The following is a 14,198-nucleotide window of genomic DNA, read 5'->3' on the forward strand; positions in this document are numbered from 1 at the left end:
TTTTTCACATTTATCACCACCCAAGGAATAGTGGGGTTTGATATTATAGCACACTATCCCCAGTGAGATGTGACAATTTTTATACTCTATTCCCTTTGAAATAAAGGCTACCATTCCATTTGCTTTCCCTATTACCTGCTGAACTTGTATGTTAGATTTTTGGGATTCATGCATGAGAACTCCCATATCCCTATGTGCTGTAGTTTTCTGAAGTCTTTCTCTATGTAAATAATATTCAGCTCTTCTATTCTTCCTGCCAAAATGCATAACCTCACATTTTCCCACATTATATCATATCTGCAAAGTTTTTGCCCATTCACTTAACCTATCTATATCCCTCTGCAGAAACTTTGTGTCATCCTCACCAATTGCCTTCCCGCCTATTTTAGTGTCATCCGCAAATTTGGTGATAGAACATTCACTTCCCTCACCTACGTCATTAATATATATTGTAAATAATTGTGGCCCAGAACTGATCCCTGTGGCACTCCACTAGTTACAGGTTGCATCCTGAAAATACCCCCCTTATCCAAACTCTCTATCTTCTATTAGTTAGCTAATCCTATATCCATACTACCCCAACACCATGGGCTTTTATCTTATTAAGCAGCCTTATGTGTGGTACCTTATCAAACACCTTTTGTAAATCCAAATATATTACATCTACTGATTCCCCTTTATCTATCCTGCTTATTACCTCCTCAAAGAATTCTAATAAATTTGTCAGGCATAGTTTCCCCTTCATGAAGCTTGAATATATTTTGGATTTCTAAATGCTCTGCTATTATATCCTTTATAATAGATTCTAACATTTTCCCAATGACAGATGTTAAGCAAACTGGCCTGCTTTTTGTCTCCCTCCCTTTTGAACAAGGGTGTTGCATTAGCAGTTTTCCAATCTTCTGGGACTTTTCCAGAATTTAAGGATTCTTGGAAGATTATTACCAGTGCATCCATTATCCCTGTAGCTGCTTCCTTTTATTTCCTAGGATGCAACCCATCAGGTCAAGGGACTTATCGGCCTTTAGCCCCATTAGTTTCCCTAGTACTTTTTCTTAATAATAGTTATTGTATTTATTTCCTCCCCCTTTTTAACCCTTGTTTATTTAGTATTTTTGGAATGTTATTAGTATCTTCTACCGTGAAGACTGATGCAAAGTATTTATTTAACTCCTCTGTCATTTCCTGGTTCCCCATTGTTATTTCCCCAGCCTCAATCTCTAAGGGGCCTATGTTCACATTGGCCTCTCTCTTCCTTTTATATATTTAAAGAAGCTCTTACTGTCCGTTTTTATAATACTTGCTAGTTTGCCCTCAAAGTTTATTTTCCCCATCATTGATATATTTTGGTATCTTTTGTTGGCTTTTAAAACTTTCCCAATCCTCTGCCTTACCACTAATCTTTGCCACATTGTATTATTTCCCTTTCAATTTGATACTATCCTTAATTCATTGGTTCACCACGGTTGGTTTATCCCCTTCCTAGAATCCTTCTTGCTCAATGGGATATATCGCTGTTATGAGTCATGAATTGTTTTCTTAAACGTCTGTCCTGAATACACTCTACGCGTTCATTCTCATGGCTACCTCTGCCAATTTGATTTTCTGAATCTACATGAAGATTAAATTCACCCATAATTAATGTACTGCCTTTTTTACATACCCTCAATATCTCCTGATTTATTCTCTGTCCTACAGAATAGCTTTTGTTAAGGAGCCTATAAACTATTCCTATCAGTGGCTTCTTCCCCTTGTTATTTCTTACCTCCACCCATATGGATTCTACATCTTCTGATCCAAGACCATTTCTTGCTATCGTACTTATTCCACCTCACACTAACAAAGCCCACTACCCTTTCCAACCTGCCTGTCCTTTCAAATAGTTTCATACTCCTGAATATTTAGTTCCCAGCTTTGATCTCCTTGTAACCATTAATAATGGTCCCCATAATGACCATAAGATCATACCCATTAAACTCTATGTGTCTGTTAATTCATTTATTTTGTTCCGAATACCATGTGCAACTAAGTAAACAGCCATTAATTTTGCCTTTTTACCATTTTTCCCCCTTTGACCCTATTTGCTGCTTTTTTTTTATGTTTGTAAATTCTGTTACTTCCTGTCTCAATCTGGGTCTCAGTACCTAAATAGCTGCCCTGCAATGCTGCCATATACTTTCGCTTTGTAAGCCTAAGTATCCCCTCTCCAGAACCCTCCCCTCCCCACCTCTATTTAGTTGAAAGCCTTCTCTACAGCCTTAGTTAATTGATTCGCAAGGACACTGATCCCAGCACGGTTCAAGTGAAGCCTGTCCCACCAGAACAGCTTCCTTCTGCGCCAGCACTGGTGCCAGTGTCCCATGAACTGAAACTCATTCCTCCCAAACCAATCTCTGAGCCATGCATTTAACTCCTTGGGGAGAATTTTTTCCCCCAAGGGGGGGTTAACCGGGAGTGGGCGCACAGCTGATCGCCGCTGATCGGCTGCATGTTGCCATTTTGCGTAGGGGGGCCAATTAAGGCCCACCCAACGTGACACACGGCCGGAAGTGCTTAGCACTCCCTGTGTGGGCGGGGAAGTAGGCTGAGTTGGGGCCTGTGCTCTTTCGCGCATGTGCGCAAAAGAGCACAGAAATCTCCCTGAGGCAAAGAGCTGCCTCACAGAGATTAGTTTGATTTTTAAAAATTTTAATAAAGAAAAGAAAAATTTTTAAGACAGTGTCACTTGAGCTGGGATATGTCAATGAATTTTATTAAACATTTTTATTGAACTTTAAAAGCCTTCATGAAACCTCATCCCGCTCGTAGATAAGGTTTCATGATAAATGCGAAGGCTGCCTGGGCTCTTCGCCTGCCTGCCAACCTTAAGGTTGGACGGTAGCTCAGTTAATCATTTTAATTGGAATTTACATGGCCTTAATAGGCCTTTAACAGTTTGGCAGGCGCGCAGCCGACTCTGCTGTGCGTCCGCCAAACTGAGGGTCTGAATGACGTGCGATGACGTCGGGACATCCCTGCTCACCGACCTGAAAACTCTGGTCCTTGACATTGTTTACCTTATGCCAGTTTGCCCGTGGCTTGGCTAGTAACCTCGAGATTATTACCTTGGAGGTTCTGCTTTACAATTTAGCTCCTAACTGTTCAAATTCTTTCAGCAGAATCTCCTTTCTAGTCCTACTAGTTGGTGGTACTAACGTGGACAACAACCACTGGATCCCACCCCTCCCACTCCAAGATCCTCTCCAGCCCTGAGGAGATGCCCTTAACTCTGGCAGGCAACACAGCCTTCAGGACTCATGTTCAAGGCTGCAAAGAATAGTATCTACCCCCCCCTAATTATACTGTCCCCTACCACTACTACATTCCTATTTCCTCCTCCTACTTGAATGGCTCTGTGTACCACGATGCCATGGTCAATTTGTTCATCCTCCCTGCAGTCCCCACTCTCGTCCACTCAGCTTGCAAGAACTGTAACTGTTGGACAGTTGCAGGGGCCGAAGCTCCTTGAACGCTACCTCCTGGATCCCCATTACCTGCCTCACCTGCAGTCACACCCTCCAGTCCCTGATAACAAACCAAATTGGAATTACCTAATCTGTGGTGTGTGACTGCTTCCTGGAGCCAAGTGTTCAGATAACTTTCCTGCTCCCTGATATAGCACAATGTCTGCAGCTCAGATTCTAGCTCCTCAGCTCGGATCCAAAGTTTCCCGAGTTGCAAACACTTACTACAGATATGTTTGCCCTGGATCACCTTGGTATCCAGAAGATCCCACATGCTGCAGCAACAACACATCACCCGCCTTGCCATCGCTACTGTATTTTATTCAATTACTGCCAGTGTGTGCCAGTGGTGCAGGGAGTGAATATTTAAGGGAATGGCTGTGGTGCTGGTCGAGTGGGCTGCCTTGTCCTGGGTGGTGTTGAGCTCTGTGTTCAGTTTCTGGTCAATGGTAACCTCAAGGATGTTGATAATGGGGGATTTAGTGATGGTAATGCCATTGAATGTCAAGGGAAGGCGGTTAGATACTCTCCTGCTGGAGATGGTCATTGCCTCGCACATGTGTGGCACAAATGTCACTTGCCACTTAACAGCCCAAGCCTGAGTGTTGTCCAGGTCTTGTTACATATGGACACGGAACAAAAAACTCTGAAGGATAAAGGGCAATGGGATGTGAGAAGAAGGGTTAGGCATGAGGATACCATCATCTTCGATGATTTCATCCCTGTAGCTAGCCAAGGCCTCAACCATTCCAATACTGACCAGTATTGTCTCTTCCATGAGGGTTAGGACATACAAGCTCACCTGTCCTACTCCACTTAGCTTCTGCTATCTCTGTTTGTACACCACCTTATTTTGCAAGAGAGAGGGAAATGTGTCAGTGAGTGTTGTGCAATCTTTTCGGTTGATGTGGCTATCATGGTTGAATAGCTAGCAGCATGTGCGGGCAGTGAGATGTGGGTGTAAGGCTCACAGCATTTTTAAGCTTGTAAGGGTGAGGTGAAGAAATGAATGTCAGGTATGAGTCCTAATTCATAGGAATTCTGGTAGGTAAGTGATGAGACTGTTTTGAATAGAGCAGTAGCTAAGGCTAATGGTGCAGTAGGTAGGCTATGGCATTTGAAGATGCATTTACTGACCTTGGCCTCTCGCACGAGGTCACCTCTTGTGGTTCTGCATCCAGGTCCTCAGGGCTTGACTCCTGGAATTGAGCTCCATTGCTACCTGTACCCAGTCCCTTTTGACTGGATATCTAGAGGACCCAGACTCCTCCTGCAGGTACAGGATATCTCTCCTCCTCTCTACCTTCCCTACCAAGGTACAGGTTCCAGAAATCTTGGAGCTCAGTCTCTCCCCTGTTGTGCCATTCTCTACTGTTTGCCAGGTCAGATTCCCTTCCTGCGTGACAGCCAGCACCTGCTCCAGCCACAATTCAGCCTCTTCAAGACATTCAGTTGAGCTTTAAGCAGTGCAGGTTAGCTTTTCGTGGTGTTGGGGAGTTACAATTTTGGGTCCCCTGCTGATGCATGCAGTCAATAAGCAGTGCAATTAGTGCTGGCTGCATGTAAGGATCATTCTAATGACCAGGCACCACTGAGGATGGTATGCTGCCTGCATTTCAATCAATGCCCACAAGTTAATCACACATTGCAATCCCCATGCTCTTTTTCAGGGGCTATCCACACAAATGTCATAAGGCTTTTCCCCTTCACTCTTGCTCCCTCTTTCTCCTCGCCAGGCAACTCATGCTGGAGTATAGATGCTCAAATGGCCACTCTTTGTTAGCTTAGACAGTAGATGCTGGTGCTCCATGTGACACAAGATCCTGCCCTCACCCAAAGTCTAAGCACACAGGGGTCAATAACTAATGAAGGGCTCATTATTCATTGCTCCTTACTTTATGAGCACTAAAGTTGATTGAAATGCTCCCAACACCTTCCTGTGGATTCAGTGTAGATTAGGCACTGAGCCTGGGATCTTCCCAACTCATTGGACTCAGCACTAAATCGTGCAGTGTGATTAGTCCCCGACCATTCTAGGTACTTCTCGACTTCTAAAGAACGAAACAAACTTAAATTGAAATTATATCTCTAAACTGTCTCAAATTAAACACTGGTACCTGAATGAACCTTGACCTTCCACTTGATTCAATTACAATATTTCATCTGACCTTGAAGGATTGGCACATATGGAAGTGGTAATTTAAAAATGTCTGCCATTTGATTTGAAAAATGTGGTTAATTGGTGAGAGAACAATTGGCAATTGCATGGAAAAGTAAACTACCAAAACAGTTTTAGGAACTGTTCACTGGTGCACTTCCTGGGGCAACATAAAATTGAAAAGTAAAGCCCAAATGTTTAGTTCGTTCATGGGTTGTTGTTTTTATGGTTAGGGGAAGGAAACCACATCTGAGCCACACCCTATCTCCCTTGACATCCATACACACACATACTCTAGACAGTGATCACCCGTCAGCACTCAGGCTGATTTTCCTCTCCTTAACCAAGGAACACAATTGGAGCACTTTGACTGTCACCTGCTAAGGTCAGTTATCTTACACAGGCCTAGAATTAGACTGGAACCTTCTGCTCTGGATGACTCAGCTAATTAACTGTTCATCTAATTAACTGAGCTACTGAAGGATCAAGTTTATTCCATAATTGGAGTTGTTGGCATGCCATTTTAATAAGAAGTATTGCCCATTTCTCAGAGTCTTCTGTATACACATTAATGTTCACAAAAACTCTTCAGAAAATGTACCTAACTCTGTGCAAACCACTTAATTCCTTCACAAGCCTCCTTCCATAATTCAGCAATATTCTGACATTAGTTTCAGCCTGTTTGACACTAGAATTGAACTGAACAAAGAAGGAAGTTTTACTCACTTAAATATAAACCATCCGAAGATTACAGCCTTTTAAAAATGAATTGACTCACTAGGAGTCTGCAGTAACGTGCACAATGTGCAATTTTGATTTTCTGTTGAATTTTTACATAAGCGTTAGGCATTGCAGTTAATTTCACTGTACCAAGAGTACATTAGAATATAAAATGGCCTTCATATTATAAATCTAGTGGATAAACATGTCATGAGAACTATTATATTGATGATCAGTCTGATAAAAAGGTATCTTTTAATTAAATGTTACGAATTGTTTGAAACAAAGTTTAGTAGTAAGCATCTTCAAAAGGAGAGAATCAAAAGCTGATATTTCTTAAGTTAAAAGGAGGTGAAACTAGTTTGTTATTTAAAAAAAGAAATGTTAAGTCAGAATTGCTATGGACATGCTTAATATAAATGTGATAAGAGTTGAGAGACCACGCTGGGATTAATCTGCAACCACTCGATACAAAAGCATATCATCCAAATAGCTAAATAAAGTGATAAAGTGATTCTGACCAAAATACATAATCAGAGAGTAGCAAACTCACCAACTGTCAGTTGCCCAGTAATCTGTCCGAGGTTATTGCGAGCATTCACGGTTACATTTCTGTCAGACTGCAACATCAGTGGGCTGTCCTGAGAAATAATGACAAGAGAGAAAAAATGGGGTGGGAAGGATAAAAATGAAACTGAGGTGAGTTTGAAGAATGCAACATAAAATTATCAGAAAGGCTTTATAGTCTCCTCCTTGTAATTCAAAGTCATTTAGTTCAAATCATCTAGTATCATAATTTTGTAAGCACTAAATTTTCACTTGATTGTGTTTTTGCAATCCTATTTGTATTGCATGATTTAAACTTCTAGATAATTCACATTTTTAGCATTAAAATGATTGAATTATCAATTGTACACTGTATTAATCTTTGATAGAAATCTATTTAAAGTTTTTTATCAAAGCTTTTGCATCCTTGTTCAGTTATTCCCCTCATGGACATCATTTTCTTTCTGTGGCTACTAATTAGTGATCAAAATAAAAATGAGATATTTCCTGAACTACGTTTAGGACCTGATTTTTTTTTATTCATTCATGGAAGGTGAGCGTCATCGGCTAGGCCAGCAGCTATTTCCCATTCCTAAATGCCCTTGAGAAGGTGGTGGTGAGCCACCTTCTTGAATCACTGCAGCCTATGTGGTATAGGTACACCCACGGTGCTGTTAGGCAGGGACTTCCAAGGTTTTGACCCTGTGACAGTGAAGGAACGGCGATATATTTCCATATCAAATGGCTTGGAGGGGAACTTCCAGCTAGTCATGTTCCCATGCATCTGCTGCCCTAGTCCTCCTAGATGTTAGCGGTTGTGGGTTTGGAAGGTGCTGTCTAAGGAGGCTTGGTGAGTTCCGCTAGTGCACCTTATAGATGGTACACATGCTGCTACTGTGCATCTGTGGTTGAGGGAGTGAAGGATTGTGGATGGGGTGCCAATCAAACAAGCTGCTTTGTCCTGGATGGTGTGTAGCTTCTTGAGTGTTGTTGGAGCTGCACTCATCCAGGCAAGTGGAGAGTATTTCATCACACTTCTGACTTGTGCCTTGTGGATGGGGGACAGGCTTTGGGGAGTAAGGAGGTGAATTACTCGCCACAGGATTCCTAACCTCTGACCTGCTTTTGTAGCCACAGTATTTATATGGCTAGTCCAGTTCAGTTTCTCATCAATGGTTTCTCATCCCAGAGAATTGATAGTGGGGGATTCAGCAATGGTAATGCCATTGAAGGTCAAGGGGCAATGGTTAGGTTCTCTCTTGTTGGAGATTGTCATTGCAAGGTGTTTGTGTGGTGTAAATATTACTTGCCATTCTCAGCCCAAGCCTGAATATTGTTCAGAACTTGTTGCATTTGGACATGGACTGCTTCAGTATCTGAGGAGTTGTGAATTGTGCCGGACATTGTGCAATCAACAGCGAACATCCCCACTTCTGAACTTATGATGGAAGGGATGTCATTGATGAAGCAGCTGAAGATGGCTGGGCCTAGGACACTACCCTGGAGAACACTTGCAATGATGTCCTGGAACTGAGGTGACTGACCTCCAACAATCACAACTAACTTCCTTTGTGCTTTGTGGTATGACTCCAACCAGTGAAGAGTTTTCCTCCTGATTCGCATTGGCTTTGGTTTTGCTAGGTCTTCCTTGATGCCACACTCAGTCAAATGCTGTCTTATTGTCAAGCACAGCCACTCTCACCTCACCTTGGGAGTTCAGCTCTATAGTCCATGTTTGAATCAAGACTGTAATGAGGTCAGGAGCTGCCAAAACCCAAACTTTGTGTCCATGAGCAGCTTATTGCTAAGCAAGTGCTGCTCTCTAGCAGTGTTAATAACCACTTCCATCACTTTACTGATGATCGAGAGTAGACTGATGAGGTGGAAATTGGCCGGGTTGGATTAGTCCTGCTTTTTGCGTATAGGACATATCTGGGCAATTCTCCTCATGGCTGGGTAGATGCCACTGTTGTAGCTGTACTGGAGTAGCTTGGCTAGGGGAAATGCAAGCTCTGAGCAAAAGTCTTCAGTACTACTGCTGGAATATTGTCAGGGCCCATAGCCTTTGCAGTATCCAGTGCCTTCAGCCATTTCTTGATATCAGGTGGAGTCAATCAGGTTGGCTGAAGAATGGCATCTGTGATGCTGGGGACTCTTTTACGCTGATGTGCTGCACTCTCCCATCATTGAGGATGGGGATATTTGTGGAGCACCCTCCTCCAATGGGTTTTTTAATTGTCCACCATCATTGACGATTGGATGTGGCAGGACCGCAGAGCTTAGATTTGATCTGTTAGTTGTGGAATGGCTTAGCTCTGTCTATCACTCGCTTAAGCTGGTTGTCATGTAAGTAATCCTGCGCTGCATCATCATCAGGTTGACACCTCATTTTTAGGTATGCCTGGTGCTGCTCCTGGCATTCCCTCCTGCATCCTTCATTGAACCAGGGTTGATCCCCTGGCTTGGTGGTAATGATGGAGTGGGGGACATGCCGGGCCATGAGGTGACGGATTGTGGTTGAGTGCAGTTTCGCTGCTGCTGATGGCCCACAGCGCCTCATGGTTGCCCAGTCTTCAGTTGCTAGGTTGTTTGAAATCTATCCCATCATATGGACAAATGGATCTTTAGGACCTACAAAGATAGAAATCTATCCCAATTAGCTCAGTGGTAGTGCCACACAACACGATAGAGGTATCCTCAATATGAAGATGGGACATCATCTCAACAAGGACCGTGTGGTGGTCATTCCTACCAATACTTGTGTGGATGCATCCATTGCACCTGAATGTCTTACCGTTTATTTTAAGAAAAGATATTGGTGTTTGAAATTTGGAATATAGAATACTTGCTTTGTAGGTCCTAAAGATCAATATATCCATATGATGACCCATTTCAGCCTTCTCCAAAAATCGCCAGCATCATAGATGCCAGTCTTCAGTCAATTTGGTTCACTCCACTCAAGAAACGACTGAAGGCACTGGATACTGCAATGGCTATGGGCCCTGACAATATTCCAGCAATAGTACTGAAGACTTGTGCTCCAAAACTTGCCTCACCCCTAGCCAAGCTATTTCAGTAGAGCTACAACACTGGCATCTGCCCGGCAATGTGGAAAATTGCCCAGATATGTCCTGTACACAAAAAGCAGGACAAATCCAACCAGGCCAATTGCCACCCCATCAGTCTCCTCTTCATCATCAGTGAAGTAATGGAAGGGGTCATCAACAGTGCTATCAAGCGGCACTTCCTTAGCAATAATCTGCTCACTGATGGCCAGTTTGGGTGCCACCAGGACCACTCAGCTGATGATCTCATTACAGCCTTGGTTCAAACATGGACAAAAGAGCTGAACTCCCGAGGTAAGGTGAGAGTGACTGCCCTTGGTATCAAGGAGCCCTAGCAAAACTGGAGTAAATGAGAATAAGGGGGAAATTCTCCACTGATTGGAGTCATACCTAGCACAAAGGAAGATGGTTGTGGTTGTTGGAGGTCAATCATCTCAGCTCCAGGGATCACCGCAGGAGTTCCTCAGGGTTGTGTCCTCGGCCCAACCATCTTCAGCTGCTTCATCAATGACCTTCCTTCCATCATAAGGTCAGAAGTTAGACGTTCGCTGATGATTGCACAATGTTCAGCACCATTTGCAACCCCTCAGATACTGAAGCAGTCCATGTCCAAATGCAGCAAGACCAGGACAATATCCAGGCTTGGGCTGGCAAGTGGCAAGGAACATTCACCACACAAGTGTCAGGCAATGATTATCTCCAACAAGAGAGAATCCAACCATCGCCCCTTGATGTTCAATGGCATTACCGTCACTGAATCCCCCACTATCAACATCCTGGAGGTTACCATTGACCAGAAACTGAACTGGACTAGCCATATAAATACTGTGGATACAAGAGCAGGTCAGAGGTTAGGAATAGTGCAACAATAACCTCCCTCCTGATTCTCCAAAGCCTGTCCACCATCTACAAGGCACAAGTCAGGAACATGATGGAATACTCCCCACTTGCCTGGATGAGTGCAGCTCCCACAACACTGACGAAGCTGGACACTGTCCAGGGCAAAGCAGTCCACAAACATTCACTCACTCCACCATCAATGCACAGCAGCAGCATTGTGTACCATCTACAAGATGAACTGCAGGAATTCACCAAGGCTCCTTCGACAGCACCTTCCAAACCCATGACCACTACCATCTAGAAGGACAAGGGCAGCAGATAGATAGGAACACCACCGCCTGGAAGTTCCCCTCCAAGTCCCTCATCATCCTGACTTGGAAATATATCAGCGTTCCTTCACTGTTGCTGTGTCAAAATACTGGAACCCCCTTCCTAACAGCACTTTGGGTGTACCTATACCACTTAGACTGCAGTGGTTCAAGAAGACTGCTCGCCACCACCTTCTCAAGGGCAACTAGGGGTGGACAATAAATGCTGGCCCAGCCAGCGAAGCCCACATCTTATGAATGAATAATAAAAAACATGGGGATCTCCTGCCATGGCTTTAGTGCATAACTGGTGATTTCAGAGAAATGGTGTAAGCCAACATTTTCAGCTATTTGTGTTGTTTCTGAAGGAGCTCTGCCAATTTCTCACTAAAGTTTTGGCAAGAGTCCACCCTAATAGGGCAACTCCAAACATTTCTCAACCAAACTGATAATACCTCAGCACCTGTAGTGAAATTGTATGCATGCCAATGCAGACATGACATGTACCTTTAAGAAGCTGCATAGTGACATCACTATGACATCACCATGTGTAAGGCTGGAGGATAAAAGTTACATATATTCACTATTGATTCTACTGCATATGTTCACTACTGCCTGTGACTCTCTATCATTAAGACTTTATGTTTATCTTACGAGTCAGGCATATAGTCAAGTAACCAGCCTATGTAACTGTCAGGACCCAGGTTAGATCAAGGTCTATGCAGAGTTGTATGTAATTGTTGCTAGTAATAAAATTCATGTAATTGTGTTTGACCAGAACCCTTGTCAGTCTCAGTATCTTGCTTAGCATAGATAGCACAGAGACAGATCCCTTGTGGTCTACATTGAAACCCTCTATATATATATATATATATATATATATATGGTGGCAGCAGACCGTAAGAGAGCACAACAACTTTCCTCTTCCTAACAACGCATCTGTTTGTCTTATTCTCCTCTCTCCAAGAGTTTATGGGGCAGAATTTTACAACGGCGGAATTTTACATTCCCGCTGAAGTCTATGGGGTTTAGAATGTCTCGCTGCATTTTACTGCCCCGTCCCCGCTGAAACGGGGTCGTAAAATTCTGCCCTTGGAGTCTGGAATGAGGTTCTTGCCTTTTACTTCCCTTTTCATTTAATTCTACTCTTCAACTTTATGATTTGCTTCTTTTCACTATTCTTTCTCACTAGTGTCAGCTTTGCTCAGCAGCAACAGCACTCTCTCCTCTGAGTCAAAAGGGCTGGGTTCAAGGGAAATCCAGGCCTTGCATTTCCATGGAATACTGAGAGTGCTGGAATCTTGAGGAGCTAACTCTTGGATAAGATGTTTAACCTTTAAAAGAGTCAGAACAGACTCAACTGGCCACCCACTTACTCTCATTTTTTGTTATCTCATGGCAAGACCAGGATTTGCTGCTGATCCTTATTTCCGCTCAAACTAAGTGACCAACTGCTAGGCCATTCCAGAGGGTAGTTAAGGGTCAGGAATCTGAAGCAGGCCAGGGTAGGGAAGGATGGCAGAATTTCTTCTCTGAAAGATGGATTTTTACAGCATTTGGTAATTGTTATCATTGTCACCAATACTGGGGCTAGCTTTTAATTCCAGATTTTATTAACTAAATTCCAGGACCTGTCATGGCAGGATCTGAACCCATGTCCCCAAAGCATTAGCCCAGGCCTCTGGATTAGTAGTCCAGTAACATTACCACTATGCCACCATCTACCCATGAATGTTATACTCATGGGTCAAGTCTACCTTTTTTTTGTGTGGATGCATTAGTTTCCTGTGACACTGCTTAATGAATTCCTTCAGATGTTCTGGCTTACATGTATCCAAAACAGATTAACGGATCATTAATCTCATTCACTGTTTCTTCATTGTCACTTTTCTATTTTCTCTTCTTCTATTTAAACTGTAATTTCCCTCAATTTGATGTCCTTCTCTACAGGGAGCTGTAGCAACAGAAACTCACCGTTCAGTGAAATACAGACATAAACCTACATTCTACTAATTTGCAGCACGTGCTTTGAAGCTCAGTATGCTCATCATCATCCTTACTGCTATTAAATTAAAATGCTGTCTAATTTAAAGAGTTTAGAACAGTTCCGCAGTGATAATTAGAATGTCAACTGTCCACTAGATTGTGAAACATTTAGTAAAATAAACATTAGTTTCTATTAATAGTTGTGACATGTGGTTGCCTGTATTTCAGTTGACAAATACCGTGACCATGAGTAAAAAGACTTTCCATTTGAACCTATGTTTGCACTATCATTGTTTTTAAAGGGATGACCATTTATTTATTTTATGCCTTGCAACCTTCTTCAAAGATATCTCTAGATGCTTCACATGTAATGAATTTCTTCATAGTGCAATCACTGTGAGTAGATGAACAGGGAAAATCAGTAAGTAATCATAGTCAAATGCTTTTCTGTTTGGTGTCAAAACACTTCTTTGTATTTTTACATGGAGTACTTTAGGTACCTTTTTCATATTAAAGGAATACCACAAACCAACAGTAAGAAATAAATGGGTTATATGATAAGAATATTATTCATATGTTCATATGATTTGATCTCACTTCCTAAATATTCAACACAACAATAATTTGTTAAAACTACGCTCAATTATATCATTATGATTTAAAGGAGCACTGTCCATTCAGCTTTTTTTTCTTTTCCTGCAATATGCCCTTATCCAGTGTTATTTTTTCTGCAATGTTCTCAGGTATTCTTTTTGCTATCTATCCATCACTTTTAATGTGTATTATTTGTCCTTAGTTCTGATTCTCAGCTTAATCTCTCTTACTAGCTAGACCTCTTTTTCACCTGAAAGGATATCTTGCTTCCAGCCTGAGCTTTCTGTTCTATTGCAAATATGATTTTTCAACAAGCTTCTCCTGGGTCTCATCCCCTGACAGTCAGTGGGCTGGACAGATCCATACAGTGGGTTTCAAATGAGTCACTTGAGAAAATCATTCAATTTTAATTAAATGCCAAGTAACCTCATCTACTCCAACCATGATGCCATTGCTCATGTTTGAGGCTCAGCAGATT

At 42.4% G+C, this 14,198-nt stretch overlaps 1 protein-coding gene across 1 annotated transcript in view; it reads right to left on the reverse strand.

The window, feature by feature from the left end:
* LOC121275607 (zeta-sarcoglycan-like) overlaps positions 1-14,198 on the reverse strand; it is a 729,694-nt gene that overhangs the window by 291,670 nt on the left and 423,826 nt on the right. Inside the window, exon 3 of the mRNA XM_041183079.1 lies at positions 6,935-7,022. Coding sequence (XP_041039013.1) covers positions 6,935-7,022 — 88 coding nt within the window. The remainder of the gene's footprint in view (positions 1-6,934; positions 7,023-14,198) is intronic.

The sequence above is a fragment of the Carcharodon carcharias genome, chromosome 1 (genome assembly GCF_017639515.1).
Source record: "Carcharodon carcharias isolate sCarCar2 chromosome 1, sCarCar2.pri, whole genome shotgun sequence".
In the NCBI taxonomy this organism is placed as follows: domain Eukaryota; kingdom Metazoa; phylum Chordata; class Chondrichthyes; order Lamniformes; family Lamnidae; genus Carcharodon; species Carcharodon carcharias.